Source organism: Oncorhynchus kisutch, linkage group LG18, assembly GCF_002021735.2.
Source record: "Oncorhynchus kisutch isolate 150728-3 linkage group LG18, Okis_V2, whole genome shotgun sequence".
In the NCBI taxonomy this organism is placed as follows: Eukaryota; Metazoa; Chordata; class Actinopteri; order Salmoniformes; family Salmonidae; genus Oncorhynchus; species Oncorhynchus kisutch.
Window position 1 is genome coordinate 32,757,586 of NC_034191.2, and position 22,132 is coordinate 32,779,717.

A 22,132-nucleotide genomic window follows, 5' to 3' on the forward strand; every position below is an offset into this window, starting at 1 on the left:
ACTTTAAATGAAATTATGGGCAGAAAGACAAATTCAACTCCATGTTTAATCTAATCAGATGGCTTATTCGTCAGAAATCATTTGATGTTGCCAAATATTTGAATGATTATTTCATTAGCAAAGTGGACAGACTTAGGCAGGAAATGCCAACAATGAACAGTGAGCCATCGTACTCATACATAAAAAATAAAATGAAAAAATGAAAAAGATTTGTAAGTTTGAATTTTGTAAAGTTAGTGTTTGGAAATGATTGTTATCGATCAATAATGACAAACCTCCTGGCATTGACAACTTAGATGGAGAGATACTGAGGATGGTAGCTGACTCTATAGCCACTCCTATCTGTCATAGTTTTAACCTGAGCCTAGAGGAAAGTCTTTGTCCTCAGGCCTGGAGGGGAGACAAAGTCATTCCGCTACCCAAGAGTGGTAAAGCGGCCTTTACTGGTTCTAACAGCAGACCTATCCGACTGCTGCCAGCTCTTAGCAAACTATTGGAAAAAAATGTGTTTGACCAGATAGCCAGCAGCATACCACCCAGCATACCACTGCTGGCTTGCTTATGAAGCTAAGCAGGGTTGGTCCTGGTCAGTCCCTGGATGGGAGACCAGATGCTGTTGGAGGGCCAGTAGGAGGCACTCTTTCCTCTGGTCTAAAAAATATCCCAATTCCCCAGGGCAGTGATTGGGGACACTGCCCTGTGTAGGGTGCTGTCTTTTGGATGGGATATTAAATGGGTGTCCTGATTCTCTGAGGTTGTTAAAGATCACATGGCACTTATTGTAATTGTAAGTGTATGGGTGTTAACCCTGGTGTCCTGGCTAAATTCCAAATCTGCCCCTCAAACCATCACGGCCACCTAATAATCCCCAGTTTACTATTGGCTCATTCACCCCCCTGTAACTATTCCCCTGGTTGTCGCTGGAAATGTGTTCTCGGTAAACTTACCTGGTAATATAATGGATAAAAAAAAAATACAATGCCATTTCTCTGTAACCAAATGAACAACAGACTTCAGCATGCTTATATTGAAGGGTGTTCAACATGTACTCCACTGATGATTGGTTGAAAGAAATTGATAATAAGATTGTGGCAGCTTGTACTGTTAAATTTCAGTGCAGCCTTTGACATTATTGACCATAACCCGTTGTTGAGAAAATGTATGTGTTAGTGCTTTTCAACCTCTGCCACATTGTGGATTCAGAGCTATCTATCAAATAGAACTCAGAGTTTTCTTGAATGGAAACTTCTCTAATGTCAAACGTGTAAAGTGTGGTGTACCACAGGGCAGCCTCTAGGCCCTCTACTATTTAATATTTTTACCAATGACCTGCCACTGGCATTAAACAAAGCATGCATGCTGATGATTTAACCATATATGCATCAACAACCACAGATAATTAAGTCACTGAAACCCTTGACAAAGAGTTGCAGTCTGTTTTGGAATGAGTGGCCAGTAATAAACTGGTTTTTACCATCTCTAAAACGAAGAGCATTGTATTTGGCACAAAACAATCCCTAAGTTATAGACCTCAGCTGAATCTGATAATGAATGGTGTGACTGTTAAAGAAGTTGAGGAGACTAAATTACTTGGTGTTACCTTAGATTGTAAACTGTCATGGTCAAAACGTATAGATTTAATGGTTGTAAAGATGGGGAGAGGGCTGTCCGTAATAAAGATACAGTATGTTCTGCTTTTTGACACCACATTCCCAAAAACAAGTCCTGTAGGTTCTAGTTTTGTCTTATCTTGATTATTGTCCAGTCTTGTGGTCGAGTGCTGCAAAGAAAGACCTAGTTAAGCTGCAGATGGCCCAGAACAGAGCGGCACATCTTGCTCTTCATTGTAATCAGAGGGCTGATATAAATACTATGCATGCCAGTCTCTCTTGGCTAAGAGTTGAGGAGAGACTGACTGCATCACTTCTTCTTTTTATAAGAAACAATGCGCTGAAAATGTACAATTTTTTGCATAATCAACTTACACACAGCTCTGACACACACACTTACCCCACCAGATATACAACTAGGGGTCTTTTCACAGTCCCCAAACCCAGAAAAAATTCAAGAAAGCTTACAGTATTATATAGAGCCATTATTGCATGGAACTCCATTACATCTCATATTGCTCAAATTATCATGGTTTCAAAAACAGATAAAGCAACACCTCACGGCACAACGCCTCTCCTCTATTTGACCTAGACAGTTTTTGTGTATGTCTTGATATGTAGGCTACGTGTGCCTTTTAAAATTGATGTTGTTCTGTTCTTGTCTTTTAATGTTCTGTAATGTCATGTTTCATGTTTTGTGTGGAACCCAGGAAGAGTATCTGCTGCTTTCGTAACAGCTAATGGGATCCTAATTTTAAAAAATATATATGAAAAATACCCCGTCCTCCCCACCTCCTCTCTTTCCTCAACTTCCCCACCTCGCCCTCTCCTCTCACCCCCTCCCAACTTCTTCCACCTCCTCACCCCTCCCCTATATCCCTCCTCCTTGCTCCCTGACCCCACCTCCTCTCCCCCTCCCAGTCTTCACCCTCCCCCTCCCCATCTTCACCCTCCCTGCATTCTCCGCCCTCCCCCAGACAGTCATATAGGCCTAAAGTAAAGCATGCAGTCCTAATGGATGTACATGAAAAATACTGACTCATACTTACAACATTCCCATTGGAATTAAATGCCTCCCACTCAGAGACAGGCTTTTACAGAGACAGGCTGTTTCAGAGACATACTTTTCTAAGACAAGCTACTGACAGGCTGTAGGGCAGGAGGTAGCCTAGCAGTTAAGAGTGTTGGGCTAGTAACCGAAAGGTCGCTGGTTAAGGTCCCGGAGCCGCCTAGGTGAAAATCTGTTGTGCCCTTAAGCAAGGCACTTTTAAATTATTTAAAGTATGTCAAGATGGGGAATGTATTCATATCAATAATAGGTACAAATAGTCAGGTTGAATATGATTACAGGAGCAATCAGTAACAGAATATGAATGTACTGTAACACTAATCAAACAGACTAAGTAATCATACCACTATGTATCTGGATATCAGAAATGAGCCAATAACCAGTATATACATCTCACTGGGTGTTTATGAAGAGCAGAGTTCCAGCAGGCTCCTATATTACTACAACATCATCGCAAATGGCACCCTATTCCCAAATTAAAAGTAGTGCACTATTTAGGGAATAGGGTGTCATTTAGGACACAAGCCTGCAGCTGCAGTGGAGGAGATAAATTGTGACTGGCTTCCGAGCTGCAAGTCAGCACAATATAGCTCCATTACTGTACTGTAGAAGCTCCCTAACCCACAGTTTCTGTGGAGTCAGACACTTAGCAACACTACATGAAGCAACGCTCAATTCATCACTCAGCTTACAGTACTCACATTAGTCCAGTATTCTCAGCCTGTATTTTCACCCCAGACAGATCACGTCAACAGGTCAACTTCACAGCTGATGTTCAGAAAACATTTTAGTGCTAGTCCGGGATTCAATCTGTAAAACGCTGTCAACAATGAGGTTTTTAAAGGCAATGTCACCACGTTTGCAGATATTGCATTCGTAGTAAATGTAGACCGGCTCAATTAGAATTGCTTTTAAATCGCACATTGTCGACAGTCGCGATCAGATTGAATCACGATCCTTGTCTGGCACTGTCTGAACAACGACAGAGTCCCTTTCCCAGTAAAAGGAATTGCTTTACTGTGCAGTAATAAGACAGCAACAACACAGTCATAACAGCAACAACACAGTCATAACAGCAACAACACAGTCATAACAGCAATAACACAGTCATAACAGCAACAACACAGTCATAACAGCAATAACACAGCCATAACAGCAACAACACAGTCATAACAGCAACAACACAGTCATAACAGCAATAACACAGCCATAACAGCAACAACACAGTCATAACAGCAACAACACAGTCATAACAGCAATAACACAGCCATAACAGCAATAACACAGCCATAACAGCAACAACACAGTCATAACAGCAACAACACAGTCATAACAGCAATAACACAGCCATAACAGCAACAACACAGTCATAACAGCAATAACAAAGTCCTAACAGCAACAACACAGTCATAACAGCAATAACACAGTCATAACAGCAATAACACAACAGCATCATCTGATCTGTCCATCCATGTTAGGAGACGAGAGCTGCTGAAGCCAAACATCGACAGGCAATAAACCTCAGGCAGCAGTGACATCTCTACCACATCGCACGGGTGTGTGTGTGTGTGGATTGATTGCACAATCACCAATGAGAGGCCCAATCAAGGTCAACAGGCACACACACACACACACGCCTAACAGTGAAACAACAGTCAGACAGAGTTGCCAAGCACTGTATAGTATAGTAGATCAACCCTGATACCCACTGTATAGAACTGTACTCTATAGCCCAACCCTGATACCCACTGTATAGAACTGTACTCTATAGCCCAACCCTGATACCCACTGTATAGAACTGTACTCTATAGCCCAACCCTGATACCCACTGTATAGAACTGTACTCTATAGCCCAACCCTGATACCCACTGTATAGAACTGTACTCTATAGGCCAACCCTGATACCCACTGTATAGAACTGTACTCTATAGCCCAACCCTGATACCCACTGTATAGAACTGTACTCTATAGCCCAACCCTAAAATCTATTAGTTTACTTAGGAGCACAGAGAGCATATTGGCCTCATAAACCAACAACTGAATAAACAATGATATTGACCTGGAAGTGTGTGACTGGAAAACTCTTGTCAATACATTCTAATTCTATCATAATTATTTAATGAGACAGTGAAGTTAAACTGAACCGGATGAACAGGGTGAACCGCATACATTACAGATGAATCCCTGAATGCATTTCATCTGCATGATATTGATGATAGAATATACAGCTACTATCTCCGGTCATGTCTGGGCTATACGAGTACCCTGCACCATTCTCTAGCCTTCTTCAATAGCACTGACATACTGTTCTGCAACACTGAGCCACACACACAACATTCCCACTGCACCACTCTGCCGCATAGGCTGTTCCATAGCAACCAGCCCAGGCAACCAGATCACCATAGAAACCATCCAGGAGAGAAAAAAGGAAAACTACATCGGCGTTTCTTTGATAGAACCTATATAAGAGAGGAGAGACTGACTACTAATAGGCATATCACAACTACGCAACATGTTTCCCAACTCTGCTTGCATCTTTCTCATTCACTTCTCCTATTTAATCTCTCTAGGGGCTGAGTCACTGGCCTACTGGTGCTCTTCCATGCCGTCCCTAGGAGGGGTGTATCACTGACGTGGGTTGAGTCACTGACGTGGTCTTCCTATCTGGGTTGGCGCCCCCCTCCCTTGGGCTGTGCCGTGGCGGAGATCTTTGTGAGCTTTACTCGGCCTTGTCTCAGGATGGTAAGTTGGTGGTTGAAGATATCCCTCTAGTGGTGTGGGGGCTGTGCTTTGGCAAAGTGGGTGGGGTTATATCCTGCCTGTTTGGCCCTGTCCGGGGATATCATTGGATGGGGCCACAGTGTCTCCTGACCCATCCTGTCTCAGCCTCCAGTATTTATGCTGCAGTAGTTTATGTGTCGGGGGGCTAGGGCTAGTCTGTTATATCTGGAGTATTTCTTCCGTCTTATCCGGTGTCCTGTGTGAATTTAAGTATGCTCTCTCTAATTCTCTCTTTCTCTCTCTCGGAGGACCTGAGCCCTAGGATCATGCCTTAGGACTACCTGGCATGATGACTCCTTGCTGTCCCGATTCCACCTGGCTGTGCTGACCTGTTGCACCCTCGACAACCACTGTGATTATTATTATTTGACCATGCTGGTAATTTATGAACATTTGAACATCTTGGCCATGTTCTGTTATAATCTCCACCCGGCACAGCCAGAAGAGGACTGGCCACCCCTCATAGCCTGGTTCCTCTCTAGGTTTCTTCCTATGTGTTTGGCCTTTCTAGGGAGTTTTTCCTAGCCACCATGCTTCTACACCTGCATTGCTTGCTGTTTGGGGTTTTAGCACTTTGAGATATCAGCTGATGTAAGAAGGGCTTTATAAATACATTTGATTTGACATTTGATTAGTAATCCTGAGTTCAGGACTCTGTGTGTTAAAGGGCTGTGTTCACAGGATTTATACCATATAGTCATCTGGTCATAAAGGCTATATTTCAAAAAGATTGAAAGATCATCCATTGGTCAATGTGTGAAAATGTCTCAGTGAAACTCCTACTGACTTGGTTAATAAAGGATGTCAAACACAACAGACTGAGTCCCAGAAACCTACTAACTCTGCTAATTGCCTTATAGCCCATCCCTCTGAGTCTGTGGGGAAAGCTAAGCATGAGAACCAGGCATTAACCTCGCTAATAAAACAGTCATTCATAACCTACCAGCTTCCCATCCACGGTGTACAGTCTCTTGACGACCCCAGAGTCCATCTTGATGGCATCTGTGATGTCAGAGAGGACCTGTTCGAAGGAGTGGGCCGTCTTTTTGTTGAGGAGGATGCGGACGGCCTTTCGAGGCTTCACCCCGCTCCGGATGATGGTGACCAGTTTGGGCCGGATGAAGTCCTTACTCTCCCTGGTCTCCGGGGCCCCAGCTTTGGCACTGCCCAGGGAGGGGGGGCCACGTGCCGAGGCAGCTGTCTTCACCCCAACTGACCAGTTGGGGTTGACATTCTTAGTGTAGTCCAGCTTCCTGTATGGCTCTATGGAGCCACACACATAGCTCTCTCCTGCAGGTAGGCAACACACAGAGATAGGCCTATGTGGTCACAGCAACCATAGACTCACGTCACTGCATTCACCACGGAATGAAACAGCTATGAGATTTCAATTATATAGTTTACAGACCTACTGGAAATATACTTGCCTATCTGCCTACTATACAGGCCTACTGGAGCAAGTTACTCACTGTACAGTGGTGAAACCCGGACAAATTCACAACTTATTTTGATCTTAGACTTCTACTGTCCCACCCCTTAGGGTTAGCTCCTCAATACTGTCTCATCCAACCCCTATGGGTTAGCTCCTCAATACTGTCCCATCCCACCCATTAGGGTTAGCTCCTCAATACTGTCTCATCCAACCCCTATGGGTTAGCTCCTCAATACTGTCCCATCCCACCCATTAGGGTTAGCTCCTCAATACTGTCTCATCCCATCCCTATGGGTTAGCTCCTCAATACTGTCTCATCCCATCCCTATGGGTTAGCTCCTCAATACTGTCCCATCCCACCCATTAGGGTTAGCTCCTCAATATTGTCTCATCCCATCCCTAAGGGTTAGCTCCTCAATACTGTCTCATCCCACCCATTAGGGTTAGCTCCTCAATACTGTCTCATCCCACCCCTAAGGGTTAGCTCCTCAATACTGTCCCATCCCATTCCTATGGGTTAGCTCCTCAATACTGTCTCATCCCACCCCTAAGGGTTAGCTCCTCAATACTGTCTCATCCCATCCCTATGAGTTAGCTCCTCCATACTGTCTCATCCCATCCCTATGGGTTAGCTCCTCAATACTGTCTCATCCCATCCCTATGGGTTAGCTCCTCAATACTGTCTCATCCCATCCCTATGGGTTAGCTCCTCAATACTGTCCCATCCCACCCATTAGGGTTAGCTCCTCAATACTGTCTCATCCCATCCCTATGGGTTAGCTCCTCAATACTGTCCCATCCCACCCATTAGGGTTAGCTCCTCAATACTGTCTCATCCAAACCCTATGGGTTAGCTCCTCAATACTGTCTCATCCAAACCCTATGGGTTAGCTCCTCAATACTGTCCCATCCCACCCATTAGGGTTAGCTCCTCAATACTGTCTCATCCAAACCCTATGGGTTAGCTCCTCAATACTGTCTCATCCAAACCCTATGGGTTAGCTCCTCAATACTGTCTCATCCAAACCCTATGGGTTAGCTCCTCAATACTGTCTCATCCAAACCCTATGGGTTAGCTCCTCAATACTGTCTCATCCCATCCCTATGGGTTAGCTCCTCAATACTGTCCCATCCCACCCATTAGGGTTAGCTCCTCAATACTGTCTCATCCCACCCCTATGGGTAAGCTCCTCAATACTGTCTCATCCCACCCATTAGGGTTAGCTCCTCAATACTGTCTCATCCCACCCATTAGGGTTAGCTCCTCAATACTGTCCCATCCCACCCCTATGGGTTAGCTCCTCAATACTGTCCCATCCCACCCCTATGGGTTAGCTCCTCAATACTGTCTCATCCCATCCCTTAGGGTTAGCTCCTCAATACTGTCTCATCCCACCCATTAAGGTTAGCTCCTCAAAACTGTCTCATCCCACCACTAAGGGTTAGCTCCTCAATACTGTCCCATCCCATTCCTATGGGTTAGCTCCTCAATACTGTCCCATCCCACCCCTATGGGTTAGCTCCTCAATACTGTCTCATCCCATCCCTTAGGGTTAGCTCCTCAATACTGTCTCATCCCACCCATTAGGGTTAGCTCCTCAAAACTGTCTCATCCCACCCCTAAGGGTTAGCTCCTCAATACTGTCTCATTCCACCCATTAGGGTTAGCTCCTCAATACTGTCTCATCCCATCCCTATGGGTTAGCTCCTCAATACTGTCCCATCCCACCCATTAGGGTTAGCTCCTCAATACTGTCTCATCCCATCCCTATGGGTTAGCTCCTCAATACTGTCCCATCCCACCCATTAGGGTTAGCTCCTCAATACTGTCTCATCCCACCCCTATGGGTTAGCTCCTCAATACTGTCTCATCCCACCCATTAGGGTTAGCTCCTCAATACTGTCCCATCCCACCCCTATGAGTTAGCTCCTCAATACTGTCCCATCCCACCCCTATGGGTTAGCTCCTCAATACTGTCTCATCCCATCCCTTAGGGTTAGCTCCTCAATACTGTCTCATCCCACCCATTAGGGTTAGCTCCTCAAAACTGTCTCATCCCACCCCTAAGGGTTAGCTCCTCAATACTGTCCCATCCCATTCCTATGGGTTAGCTCCTCAATACTGTCTCATCCCACCCCTATGGGTTAGCTCCTCAATACTGTCTCATCCCACCCATTAGGGTTAGCTCCTCAATACTGTCTCATTCCACCCATTAGGGTTAGCTCCTCAATACTGTCTCATCCCCATCCCTATGGGTTAGCTCCTCAATACTGTCCCATCCCACCCATTAGGGTTAGCTCCTCAATACTGTCTCATCCCATCCCTAAGGGTTAGCTCCTCAATACTGTCCCATCCCATTCCTATGGGTTAGCTCCTCAATACTGTCTCATCCCACCCCTATGAGTTAGCTCCTCAATACTGTCTCATCCCACCCATTAGGGTTAGCTCCTCAATACTGTCTCATTCCACCCATTAGGGTTAGCTCCTCAATACTGTCCCATCCCACCCATTAGGGTTAGCTCCTCAATACTCTCTCATCCCATCCCTATGGGTTAGCTCCTCAATACTGTCTCATCCCACCCATTAGGGTTAGCTCCTCAATACTGTCCCATCCCATCCCTATGGGTTAACTCCTATATACTGTCTCATCCCATCCCTATGGGTTAGCTCCTCAATACTGTCTCATCCCACCCCTATGGGTTAGCTCCTCAATACTGTCCCATCCCACCCCTATGGGTTAGCTCCTCAATACTGTCTCATCCCATCCCTTAGGGTTAGCTCCTCAATACTGTCTCATCCCACCCCTAAGGGTTAGCTCCTCAATACTGTCCCATCCCATTCCTATGGGTTAGCTCCTCAATACTGTCTCATCCCACCCCTATGGGTTAGCTCCTCAATACTGTCTCATCCCACCCATTAGGGTTAGCTCCTCAATACTGTCTCATTCCACCCATTAGGGTTAGCTCCTCAATACTGTCTCATCCCCATCCCTATGGGTTAGCTCCTCAATACTGTCTCATCCCATCCCTTAGGGTTAGCTCCTCAATACTGTCTCATCCCATCCCTATGGGTTAGCTCCTCAATACTGTCCCATCCCACCCATTAGGGTTAGCTCCTCAATACTGTCTCATCCCATCCCTTAGGGTTAGCTCCTCAATACTGTCTCATCCCATCCCTTAGGGTTAGCTCCTCAATACTGTCCCATCCCATCCCTATGGGTTAGCTCCTCAATACTGTCTCATCCCATCCCTATGGGTTAGCTCCTCAATACTGTCTCATCCCATCCCTATGGGTTAGCTCCTCAATACTGTCCCATCCCATCCATTAGGGTTAGCTCCTCAATACTGTCTCATCCCATCCCTTAGGGTTAGCTCCTCAATAATGTCTCATCCCATCCCTTAGGGTTAGCTCCTCAATACTGTCTCATCCCATCCCTATGGGTTAGCTCCTCAATACTGTCCCATCCCACCCATTAGGGTTAGCTCCTCAATACTGTCTCATCCCATCCCTATGGGTTAGCTCCTCAATACTGTCCCATCCCACCCCTATGGGTTAGCTCCTCAATACTGTCCCATCCCGCCCCTATGGGTTAGCTCCTCAATACTGTCTCATCCCATCCCTTAGGGTTAGCTCCTCAATACTGTCTCATCCCACCCATTAGGGTTAGCTCCTCAAAACTGTCTCATCCCACCCCTAAGGGTTAGCTCCTCAATACTGTCCCATCCCATTCCTATGGGTTAGCTCCTCAATACTGTCTCATCCCACCCCTATGAGTTAGCTCCTCAATACTGTCTCATCCCACCCATTAGGGTTAGCTCCTCAATACTGTCTCATTCCACCCATTAGGGTTAGCTCCTCAATACTGTCCCATCCCACCCATTAGGGTTAGCTCCTCAATACTCTCTCATCCCATCCCTATGGGTTAGCTCCTCAATACTGTCTCATCCCAGCCATTAGGGTTAGCTCCTCAAAACTGTCCCATCCCATCCCTATGGGTTAGCTCCTCAATACTGTCTCATCCCATCCCTATGGGTTAGCTCCTCAATACTGTCTCATCCCACCCCTATGGGTTAGCTCCTCAATACTGTCCCATCCCACCCCTATGGGTTAGCTCCTCAATACTGTCTCATCCCATCCCTTAGGGTTAGCTCCTCAATACTGTCTCATCCCACCCATTAGGGTTAGCTCCTCAAAACTGTCTCATCCCACCCCTAAGGGTTAGCTCCTCAATACTGTCCCATCCCATTCCTATGGGTTAGCTCCTCAATACTGTCTCATCCCACCCCTATGGGTTAGCTCCTCAATACTGTCTCATCCCACCCATTAGGGTTAGCTCCTCAATACTGTCTCATTCCACCCATTAGGGTTAGCTCCTCAATACTGTCTCATCCCCATCCCTATGGGTTAGCTCCTCAATACTGTCTCCTACCATCCCTTAGGATTAGCTCCTCAATACTGTCTCATCCCATCCCTATGGGTTAGCTCCTCAATACTGTCCCATCCCACCCATTAGGGTTAGCTCCTCAATACTGTCTCATCCCATCCCTTAGGGTTAGCTCCTCAATACTGTCTCATCCCATCCCTTAGGGTTAGCTCCTCAATACTGTCCCATCCCATCCCTATGGGTTAGCTCCTCAATACTGTCTCATCCCATCCCTATGGGTTAGCTCCTCAATACTGTCTCATCCCATCCCTATGGGTTAGCTCCTCAATACTGTCCCATCCCATCCATTAGGGTTAGCTCCTCAATACTGTCTCATCCCATCCCTTAGGGTTAGCTCCTCAATACTGTCTCATCCCATCCCTTAGGGTTAGCTCCTCAATACTGTCTCATCCCATCCCTATGGGTTAGCTCCTCAATACTGTCCCATCCCACCCATTAGGGTTAGCTCCTCAAAACTGTCTCATCCCACCCCTAAGGGTTAGCTCCTCAATACTGTCCCATCCCATTCCTATGGGTTAGCTCCTCAATACTGTCTCATCCCACCCCTATGAGTTAGCTCCTCAATACTGTCTCATCCCACCCATTAGGGTTAGCTCCTCAATACTGTCTCATTCCACCCATTAGGGTTAGCTCCTCAATACTGTCCCATCCCACCCATTAGGGTTAGCTCCTCAATACTCTCTCATCCCATCCCTATGGGTTAGCTCCTCAATACTGTCTCATCCCACCCATTAGGGTTAGCTCCTCAAAACTGTCCCATCCCATCCCTATGGGTTAGCTCCTCAATACTGTCTCATCCCATCCCTATGGGTTAGCTCCTCAATACTGTCTCATCCCACCCCTATGGGTTAGCTCCTCAATACTGTCCCATCCCACCCATTAGGGTTAGCTCCTCAATACTGTCTCATCCCATCCCTTAGGGTTAGCTCCTCAATACTGTCTCATCCCATCCCTTAGGGTTAGCTCCTCAATACTGTCTCATCCCATCCCTATGGGTTAGCTCCTCAATACTGTCCCATCCCACCCATTAGGGTTAGCTCCTCAATACTGTCTCATCCCATCCCTATGGGTTAGCACCTCAAAACTGACCCATCCCACCCCTATGGGTTAGCTCCTCAATACTGTCCCATCCCACCCCTATGGGTTAGCTCCTCAATACTGTCTCATCCCATCCCTTAGGGTTAGCTCCTCAATACTGTCTCATCCGACCCATTAGGGTTAGCTCCTCAAAACTGTCTCATCCCACCCCTAAGGGTTAGCTCCTCAATACTGTCCCATCCCATTCCTATGGGTTAGCTCCTCAATACTGTCTCATCCCACCCCTATGAGTTAGCTCCTCAATACTGTCTCATCCCACCCATTAGGGTTAGCTCCTCAATACTGTCTCATTCCACCCATTAGGGTTAGCTCCTCAATACTGTCCCATCCCACCCATTAGGGTTAGCTCCTCAATACTCTCTCATCCCATCCCTATGGGTTAGCTCCTCAATACTGTCTCATCCCACCCATTAGGGTTAGCTCCTCAAAACTGTCCCATCCCATCCCTATGGGTTAGCTCCTCAATACTGTCTCATCCCATCCCTATGGGTTAGCTCCTCAATACTGTCTCATCCCACCCCTATGGGTTAGCTCCTCAATACTGTCCCATCCCACCCCTATGGGTTAGCTCCTCAATACTGTCTCATCCCATCCCTTAGGGTTAGCTCCTCAATACTGTCTCATCCCACCCATTAGGGTTAGCTCCTCAAAACTGTCTCATCCCACCCCTAAGGGTTAGCTCCTCAATACTGTCCCATCCCATTCCTATGGGTTAGCTCCTCAATACTGTCTCATCCCACCCCTATGGGTTAGCTCCTCAATACTGTCTCATCCCACCCATTAGGGTTAGCTCCTCAATACTGTCTCATTCCACCCATTAGGGTTAGCTCCTCAATACTGTCTCATCCCCATCCCTATGGGTTAGCTCCTCAATACTGTCTCATCCCATCCCTTAGGATTAGCTCCTCAATACTGTCTCATCCCATCCCTATGGGTTAGCTCCTCAATACTGTCCCATCCCACCCATTAGGGTTAGCTCCTCAATACTGTCTCATCCCATCCCTTAGGGTTAGCTCCTCAATACTGTCTCATCCCATCCCTTAGGGTTAGCTCCTCAATACTGTCCCATCCCATCCCTATGGGTTAGCTCCTCAATACTGTCTCATCCCATCCCTATGGGTTAGCTCCTCAATACTGTCTCATCCCATCCCTATGGGTTAGCTCCTCAATACTGTCTCATCCCATCCCTATGGGTTAGCTCCTCAATACTGTCTCATCCCATCCCTATGGGTTAGCTCCTCAATACTGTCTCATCCCACCCCTTAGGGTTAGCTCCTCAATACTGTCTCATCCCACCCCTATGGGTTAGCTCCTCAATACTGTCTCATCCCACCCCTATGGGTTAGCTCCTCAATACTGTCTCATCCCACCCATTAGGGTTAGCTCCTCAATACTGTCTCATCCCATCCCTATGGGTTAGCTCCTCAATACTGTCTAATCCCACCCATTAGGGTTAGCTCCTTAATACTGTCTCATCCCATCCCTATGGGTTAGCTCCTCAATACTGTCCCATCCCACCCCTATGGGTTAGCTCCTCAATACTGTCCCATCCCACCCCTATGGGATAGCTCCTCAATACTGTCTCATCCCATCCCTTAGGGTTAGCTCCTCAATACAGTCTCATCCCACCCCTTAGGGTTAGCTCCTCAAAACTGTCTAATCCCATCCCTATGGGTTAGCTCCTCAATACTGTCTCATCCCACCCATTAGGGTTATCTCCTCAAAACTGTCGCATCCCATCCCTATGGGTTAGCTCCTCAATACTGTCCCATCCCACCCATTAGGGTTAGCTCCTCAATACTGTCTCATCCCACCCATTAGGGTTAGCTCCTCAATACTGTCTCATCCAAACCCTATGGGTTAGCTCCTCAATACTGTCTCATCCCACCCCTATGGGTTAGCTCCTCAATACTGTCTCATCCCACCCATTAGGGTTAGCTCCTCAATACTGTCTCATCCCACCCATTAGGGTTAGCTCCTCAATACTGTCCCATCCCACCCCTATGGGTTAGCTCCTCAATACTGTCCCATCCCACCCCTATGGGTTAGCTCCTCAATACTGTCTCATCCCATCCCTTAGGGTTAGCTCCTCAATACTGTCTCATCCCACCCATTAGGGTTAGCTCCTCAAAACTGTCTCATCCCACCCCTAAGGGTTAGCTCCTCAATACTGTCCCATCCCATTCCTATGGGTTAGCTCCTCAATACTGTCTCATCCCACCCCTATGGGTTAGCTCCTCAATACTGTCTCATCCCAACCATTAGGGTTAGCTCCTCAATACTGTCTCATTCCACCCATTAGGGTTAGGTCCTCAATACTGTCTCATCCCCATCCCTATGGGTTAGCTCCTCAATACTGTCTCATCCCATCCCTTAGGGTTAGCTCCTCAATACTGTCTCATTCCATCCCTATGGGTTAGCTCCTCAATACTGTCCCATCCCACCCATTAGGGTTAGCTCCTCAATACTGTCTCATCCCATCCCTATGGGTTAGCTCCTCAATACTGTCCCATCCCACCCCTATGTGTTAGCTCCTCAATACTGTCCCATCCCACCCCTATGGGTTAGCTCCTCAATACTGTCTCATCCCATCCCTTAGGGTTAGCTCCTCAATACTGTCTCATCCCACCCATTAGGGTTAGCTCCTCAAAACTGTCTCATCCCACCCCTAAGGGTTAGCTCCTCAATACTGTCCCTTCCCATTCCTATGGGTTAGCTCCTCAATACTGTCTCATCCCACCCATTAGGGTTAGCTCCTCAATACTGTCTCATTCCACCCATTAGGGTTAGCTCCTCAATACTGTCTCATCCCCATCCCTATGGGTTAGCTCCTCAATACTGTCTCATCCCATCCCTTAGGGTTAGCTCCTCAATACTGTCTCATCCCATCCCTATGGGTTAGCTCCTCAATACTGTCCCATCCCACCCGTTAGGGTTAGCTCCTCAATACTGTCTCATCCCATCCCTTAGGGTTAGCTCCTCAATACTGTCTCATCGCACCCATTAGGGTTAGCTCCTCAATACTGTCCCATCCCTATGGGTTAGCTCCTCAATACTGTCCCATCCCATCCCTATGGGTTAGCTCCTCAATACTGTCTCATCCCATCCCTATGGGTTAGCTCCTCAATACTGTCTCATCCCATCCCTATGGGTTAGCTCCTCAATACTGTCCCATCCCATCCATTAGGGTTAGCTCCTCAATACTGTCTCATCCCAACCCTATGGGTTTGCTCCTCAATACTGTCTCATCCCACCCCTTTGGGTTAGCTCCTCAATACTGTCTCATCCCACCCCTATGGGTTAGCTCCTCAATACTGTCTCATCCCACCCATTAGGGTTAGCTCCTCAATACTGTCTCATCCCATCCCTATGGGTTAGCTCCTCAATACTGTCTCATCCCACCCATTAGGGTTAGCTCCTCAATACTGTCTCATCCCATCCCTATGGGTTAGCTCCTCAATACTGTCTCATCCCACCCCTATGGGTTAGCTCCTCAATACTGTCTCATCCCACCCATTAGGGTTAGCTCCTCAATACTGTCTCATCCCACCCCTATGGGTTAGCTCCTCAATACTGTCTCATCCCACCCCTTAGGGTTAGCTCCTCAATACTGTCTCATCCCACCCCTATGGGTTAGCTCCTCAATACTGTCTCATCCCACCCCTATGGGTTAGCTCCTCAATACTGTCTCATCCCACCCATTAGGGTTAGCTCCTCAATACTGTCTCATCCCATCCCTATGGGTTAGCTCCTCAATACTGTCTCATCCCACCCATTAGGGTTAGCTCCTCAATACTGTCCCATCCCATCCCTATGGGTTAGCTCCTCAATACTGTCTCATCCCATCCCTATGGGTTAGCTCCTCAATACTGTCCCATCCCACCCCTATGGGTTAGCTCCTCAATACTGTCCCATCCCACCCCTATGGGTTAGCTCCTCAATACTGTCTCATCCCATCCCTTAGGGTTAGCTCCTCAATACAGTCTCATCCCACCCATTAGGGTTAGCTCCTCAAAACTGTCTCATCCCATCCCTATGGGTTAGCTCCTCAATACTGTCTCATCCCACCCATTAGCGTTAGCTCCTCAAAACTGTCTCATCCCATCCCTATGGGTTAGCTCCTCAATACTGTCTCATCCCACCCATTAGGGTTAGCTCCTCAATACTGTCCCATCCCACCCATTAGGGTTAGCTCCTCAATACTGTCTCATCCCATCCCTTAGGGTTAGCTCCTCAATACTGTCTCATCCCATCCCTTAGGGTTAGCTCCTCAATACTGTCCCATCCCATCCCTATGGGTTAGCTCCTCAATACTGTCTCATCCCATCCCTATGGGTTAGCTCCTCAATACTGTCCCATCCCACCCCTATGAGTTAGCTCCTCAATACTGTCTCATCCCATCCCTATGGGTTAGCTCCTCAATACTGTCCCATCCCACCCATTAGGGTTAGCTCCTCAATACTGTCTCATCCCACCCCTATGGGTTAGCTCCTCAATACTGTCCCATCCCACCCCTATGGGTTAGCTCCTCAATACTGTCTCATCCCATCCCTTAGGGTTAGCTCCTCAATACTGTCTCATCCCACCCAATAGGGTTAGCTCCTCAAAACCGTCTCATCCCACCCCTAAGGGTTAGCTCCTCAATACTGTCCCATCCCATTCCTATGGTTTAGCTCCTCAATACTGTCTCATCCCACCCCTATGGGTTAGCTCCTCAATACTGTCTCATCCCACCCATTAGGGTTAGCTCCTCAATACTGTCCCATCCCATCCCTATGGGTTAGCTCCTCAATACTGTCTCATCCCATCCCTATGGGTTAGCTCCTCAATACAGTCTCATCCCACCCATTAGGGTTAGCTCCTCAAAACTGTCTCATCCCATCCCTATGGGTTAGCTCCTCAATACTGTCTCATCCCACCCATTAGCGTTAGCTCCTCAAAACTGTCTCATCCCATCCCTATGGGTTAGCTCCTCAATACTGTCTCATCCCACCCATTAGGGTTAGCTCCTCAATACTGTCCCATCCCACCCATTAGGGTTAGCTCCTCAATACTGTCTCATCCCATCCCTTAGGGTTAGCTCCTCAATACTGTCTCATCCCATCCCTTAGGGTTAGCTCCTCAATACTGTCCCATCCCATCCCTATGGGTTAGCTCCTCAATACTGTCTCATCCCATCCCTATGGGTTAGCTCCTCAATACTGTCCCATCCCACCCCTATGAGTTAGCTCCTCAATACTGTCTCATCCCATCCCTATGGGTTAGCTCCTCAATACTGTCCCATCCCACCCATTAGGGTTAGCTCCTCAATACTGTCTCATCCCACCCCTATGGGTTAGCTCCTCAATACTGTCCCATCCCACCCCTATGGGTTAGCTCCTCAATACTGTCTCATCCCATCCCTTAGGGTTAGCTCCTCAATACTGTCTCATCCCACCCAATAGGGTTAGCTCCTCAAAACTGTCTCATCCCACCCCTAAGGGTTAGCTCCTCAATACTGTCCCATCCCATTCCTATGGTTTAGCTCCTCAATACTGTCTCATCCCACCCCTATGGGTTAGCTCCTCAATACTGTCTCATCCCACCCATTAGGGTTAGCTCCTCAATACTGTCCCATCCCATCCCTATGGGTTAGCTCCTCAATACTGTCTCATCCCATCCCTATGGGTTAGCTCCTCAATACTGTCTCATCCCACCCATTAGAGTTAGCTCCTCAATACTGTCTCATCCCATCCCTATGGGTTAGCTCCTCAATACTGTCTCATCCCACCCATTAGGGTTAGCTCCTCAATACTGTCTCATCCCATCCCTATGGGTTAGCTCCTCAATACTGTCTCATCCCACCCATTAGGGTTAGCTCCTCAATACTGTCTCATCCCATCCCTATGGGTTAGCTCCTCAATAATGTCTCATCCCACCCCTATGGGTTAGCTCCTCAATACTGTCTCATCCCACCCATTAGGGTTAGCTCCTCAATACTGTCTCATCCCATCCCTATGGGTTAGCTCCTCAATACTGTCTCATCCCACCCCTTAGGGTTAGCTCCTCAATACTGTCTCATCCCACACCTATGGGTTAGCTCCTCAATACTGTCTCATCCCACCCCTATGGGTTAGCTCCTCAATACTGTCTCATCCCACCCATTAGGGTTAGCTCCTCAATACTGTCTCATCCCATCCCTATGGGTTAGCTCCTCAATACTGTCTCATCCCACCCATTAGGGTTAGCTCCTCAATACTGTCCCATCCCATCCCTATGGGTTAGCTCCTCAATACTGTCTCATCCCATCCCTATGGGTTAGCTCCTCAATACTGTCCCATCCCACCCCTATGGGTTAGCTCCTCAATACTGTCCCATCCCACCCCTATGGGTTAGCTCCTCAATACTGTCTCATCCCATCCCTTAGGGTTAGCTCCTCAATACAGTCTCATCCCACCCATTAGGGTTAGCTCCTCAAAACTGTCTCATCCCATCCCTATGGGTTAGCTCCTCAATACTGTCTCATCCCATCCCTTAGGGTTAGCTCCTCAATACTGTCTCATCCCATCCCTTAGGGTTAGCTCCTCAATACTGTCCCATCCCATCCCTATGGGTTAGCTCCTCAATACTGTCTCATCCCATCCCTATGGGTTAGCTCCTCAATACTGTCCCATCCCACCCCTATGAGTTAGCTCCTCAATACTGTCTCATCCCATCCCTATGGGTTAGCTCCTCAATACTGTCCCATCCCACCCATTAGGGTTAGCTCCTCAATACTGTCTCATCCCACCCCTATGGGTTAGCTCCTCAATACTGTCCCATCCCACCCCTATGGGTTAGCTCCTCAATACTGTCTCATCCCATCCCTTAGGGTTAGCTCCTCAATACTGTCTCATCCCACCCAATAGGGTTAGCTCCTCAAAACCGTCTCATCCCACCCCTAAGGGTTAGCTCCTCAATACTGTCCCATCCCATTCCTATGGTTTAGCTCCTCAATACTGTCTCATCCCACCCCTATGGGTTAGCTCCTCAATACTGTCTCATCCCACCCATTAGGGTTAGCTCCTCAATACTGTCCCATCCCATCCCTATGGGTTAGCTCCTCAATACTGTCTCATCCCATCCCTATGGGTTAGCTCCTCAATACAGTCTCATCCCACCCATTAGGGTTAGCTCCTCAAAACTGTCTCATCCCATCCCTATGGGTTAGCTCCTCAATACTGTCTCATCCCACCCATTAGCGTTAGCTCCTCAAAACTGTCTCATCCCATCCCTATGGGTTAGCTCCTCAATACTGTCTCATCCCACCCATTAGGGTTAGCTCCTCAATACTGTCCCATCCCACCCATTAGGGTTAGCTCCTCAATACTGTCTCATCCCATCCCTTAGGGTTAGCTCCTCAATACTGTCTCATCCCATCCCTTAGGGTTAGCTCCTCAATACTGTCCCATCCCATCCCTATGGGTTAGCTCCTCAATACTGTCTCATCCCATCCCTATGGGTTAGCTCCTCAATACTGTCCCATCCCACCCCTATGAGTTAGCTCCTCAATACTGTCTCATCCCATCCCTATGGGTTAGCTCCTCAATACTGTCCCATCCCACCCATTAGGGTTAGCTCCTCAATACTGTCTCATCCCACCCCTATGGGTTAGCTCCTCAATACTGTCCCATCCCACCCCTATGGGTTAGCTCCTCAATACTGTCTCATCCCATCCCTTAGGGTTAGCTCCTCAATACTGTCTCATCCCACCCAATAGGGTTAGCTCCTCAAAACCGTCTCATCCCACCCCTAAGGGTTAGCTCCTCAATACTGTCCCATCCCATTCCTATGGTTTAGCTCCTCAATACTGTCTCATCCCACCCCTATGGGTTAGCTCCTCAATACTGTCTCATCCCACCCATTAGGGTTAGCTCCTCAATACTGTCCCATCCCATCCCTATGGGTTAGCTCCTCAATACTGTCTCATCCCATCCCTATGGGTTAGCTCCTCAATACTGTCTCATCCCACCCATTAGAGTTAGCTCCTCAATACTGTCTCATCCCATCCCTATGGGTTAGCTCCTCAATACTGTCTCATCCCACCCATTAGGGTTAGCTCCTCAATACTGTCTCATCCCATCCCTATGGGTTAGCTCCTCAATACTGTCTCATCCCACCCATTAGGGTTAGCTCCTCAATACTGTCTCATCCCATCCCTATGGGTTAGCTCCTCAATAATGTCTCATCCCACCCCTATGGGTTAGCTCCTCAATACTGTCTCATCCCACCCATTAGGGTTAGCTCCTCAATACTGTCTCATCCCATCCCTATGGGTTAGCTCCTCAATACTGTCTCATCCCACCCCTTAGGGTTAGCTCCTCAATACTGTCTCATCCCACACCTATGGGTTAGCTCCTCAATACTGTCTCATCCCACCCCTATGGGTTAGCTCCTCAATACTGTCTCATCCCACCCATTAGGGTTAGCTCCTCAATACTGTCTCATCCCATCCCTATGGGTTAGCTCCTCAATACTGTCTATCCCACCCATTAGGGTTAGCTCCTCAATACTGTCCCATCCCATCCCTATGGGTTAGCTCCTCAATACTGTCTCATCCCATCCCTATGGGTTAGCTCCTCAATACTGTCCCATCCCACCCCTATGGGTTAGCTCCTCAATACTGTCCCATCCCACCCCTATGGGTTAGCTCCTCAATACTGTCTCATCCCATCCCTTAGGGTTAGCTCCTCAATACAGTCTCATCCCACCCATTAGGGTTAGCTCCTCAAAACTGTCTCATCCCATCCCTATGGGTTAGCTCCTCAATACTGTCTCATCCCACCCATTAGGGTTAGCTCCTCAAAACTGTCTCATCCCATCCCTATGGGTTAGCTCCTCAATACTGTCCCATCCCACCCATTAGGGTTAGCTCCTCAATACTGTCTCATCCCACCCATTAGCGTTAGCTCCTCAAAACTGTCTCATCCCATCCCTATGGGTTAGCTCCTCAATACTGTCTCATCCCACCCATTAGGGTTAGCTCCTCAATACTGTCCCATCCCACCCATTAGGGTTAGCTCCTCAATACTGTCTCATCCCATGCCTTAGGGTTAGCTCCTCAATACTGTCTCATCCCATCCCTTAGGGTTAGCTCCTCAATACTGTCCATCCCATCCCTATGGGTTAGCTCCTCAATACTGTCTCATCCCATCCCCTATGGTTTAGCTCCTCAATACTGTCCCATCCCACCCCTATGGGTTAGCTCCTCAATACTGTCTCATCCCATCCCTATGGGTTAGCTCCTCAATACTGTCCCATCCCACCCATTAGGGTTAGCTCCTCAATACTGTGTCATCCCATCCCTTAGGGTTAGCTCCTCAATACTGTCTCATCCCACCCATTAGGGTTAGCTCCTCAAAACTGTCTCATCCCACCCCTGAGGGTTAGCTCCTCAATACTGTCCCATCCCATTCCTATGGGTTAGCTCCTCAATACTGTCTCATCCCACCCCTATGGGTTAGCTCCTCAATACTGTCTCATCCCACCCATAAGGTTTAGCTCCTCAATACTGTCTCATTCCACCCATTAGGGTTAGCTCCTCCAATACTGTCTCATCCTCATCCCTATGGGTTAGCTCCTCAATACTGTCTCATCCCATCCCTTAGGGTTAGCTCCTCAATACTGTTTCATCCCATCCCTATGGGTTAGCTCCTCAATACTGTCCCATCCCACCCCA

The 22,132-nt window shown here is 47.7% G+C and overlaps 1 protein-coding gene across 2 annotated transcripts in view; it reads right to left on the reverse strand.

Annotated features, from left to right (window-relative positions):
• LOC109909703 (serine/threonine-protein kinase DCLK1-like) overlaps positions 1–22,132 on the reverse strand; it is a 63,644-nt gene that overhangs the window by 11,379 nt on the left and 30,133 nt on the right. For both annotated transcript variants that reach the window (XM_031795238.1, XM_031795237.1), the window contains exon 3: positions 6,404–6,750. In XM_031795238.1, coding sequence (XP_031651098.1) covers positions 6,404–6,750 — 347 coding nt within the window. The remainder of the gene's footprint in view (positions 1–6,403; positions 6,751–22,132) is intronic.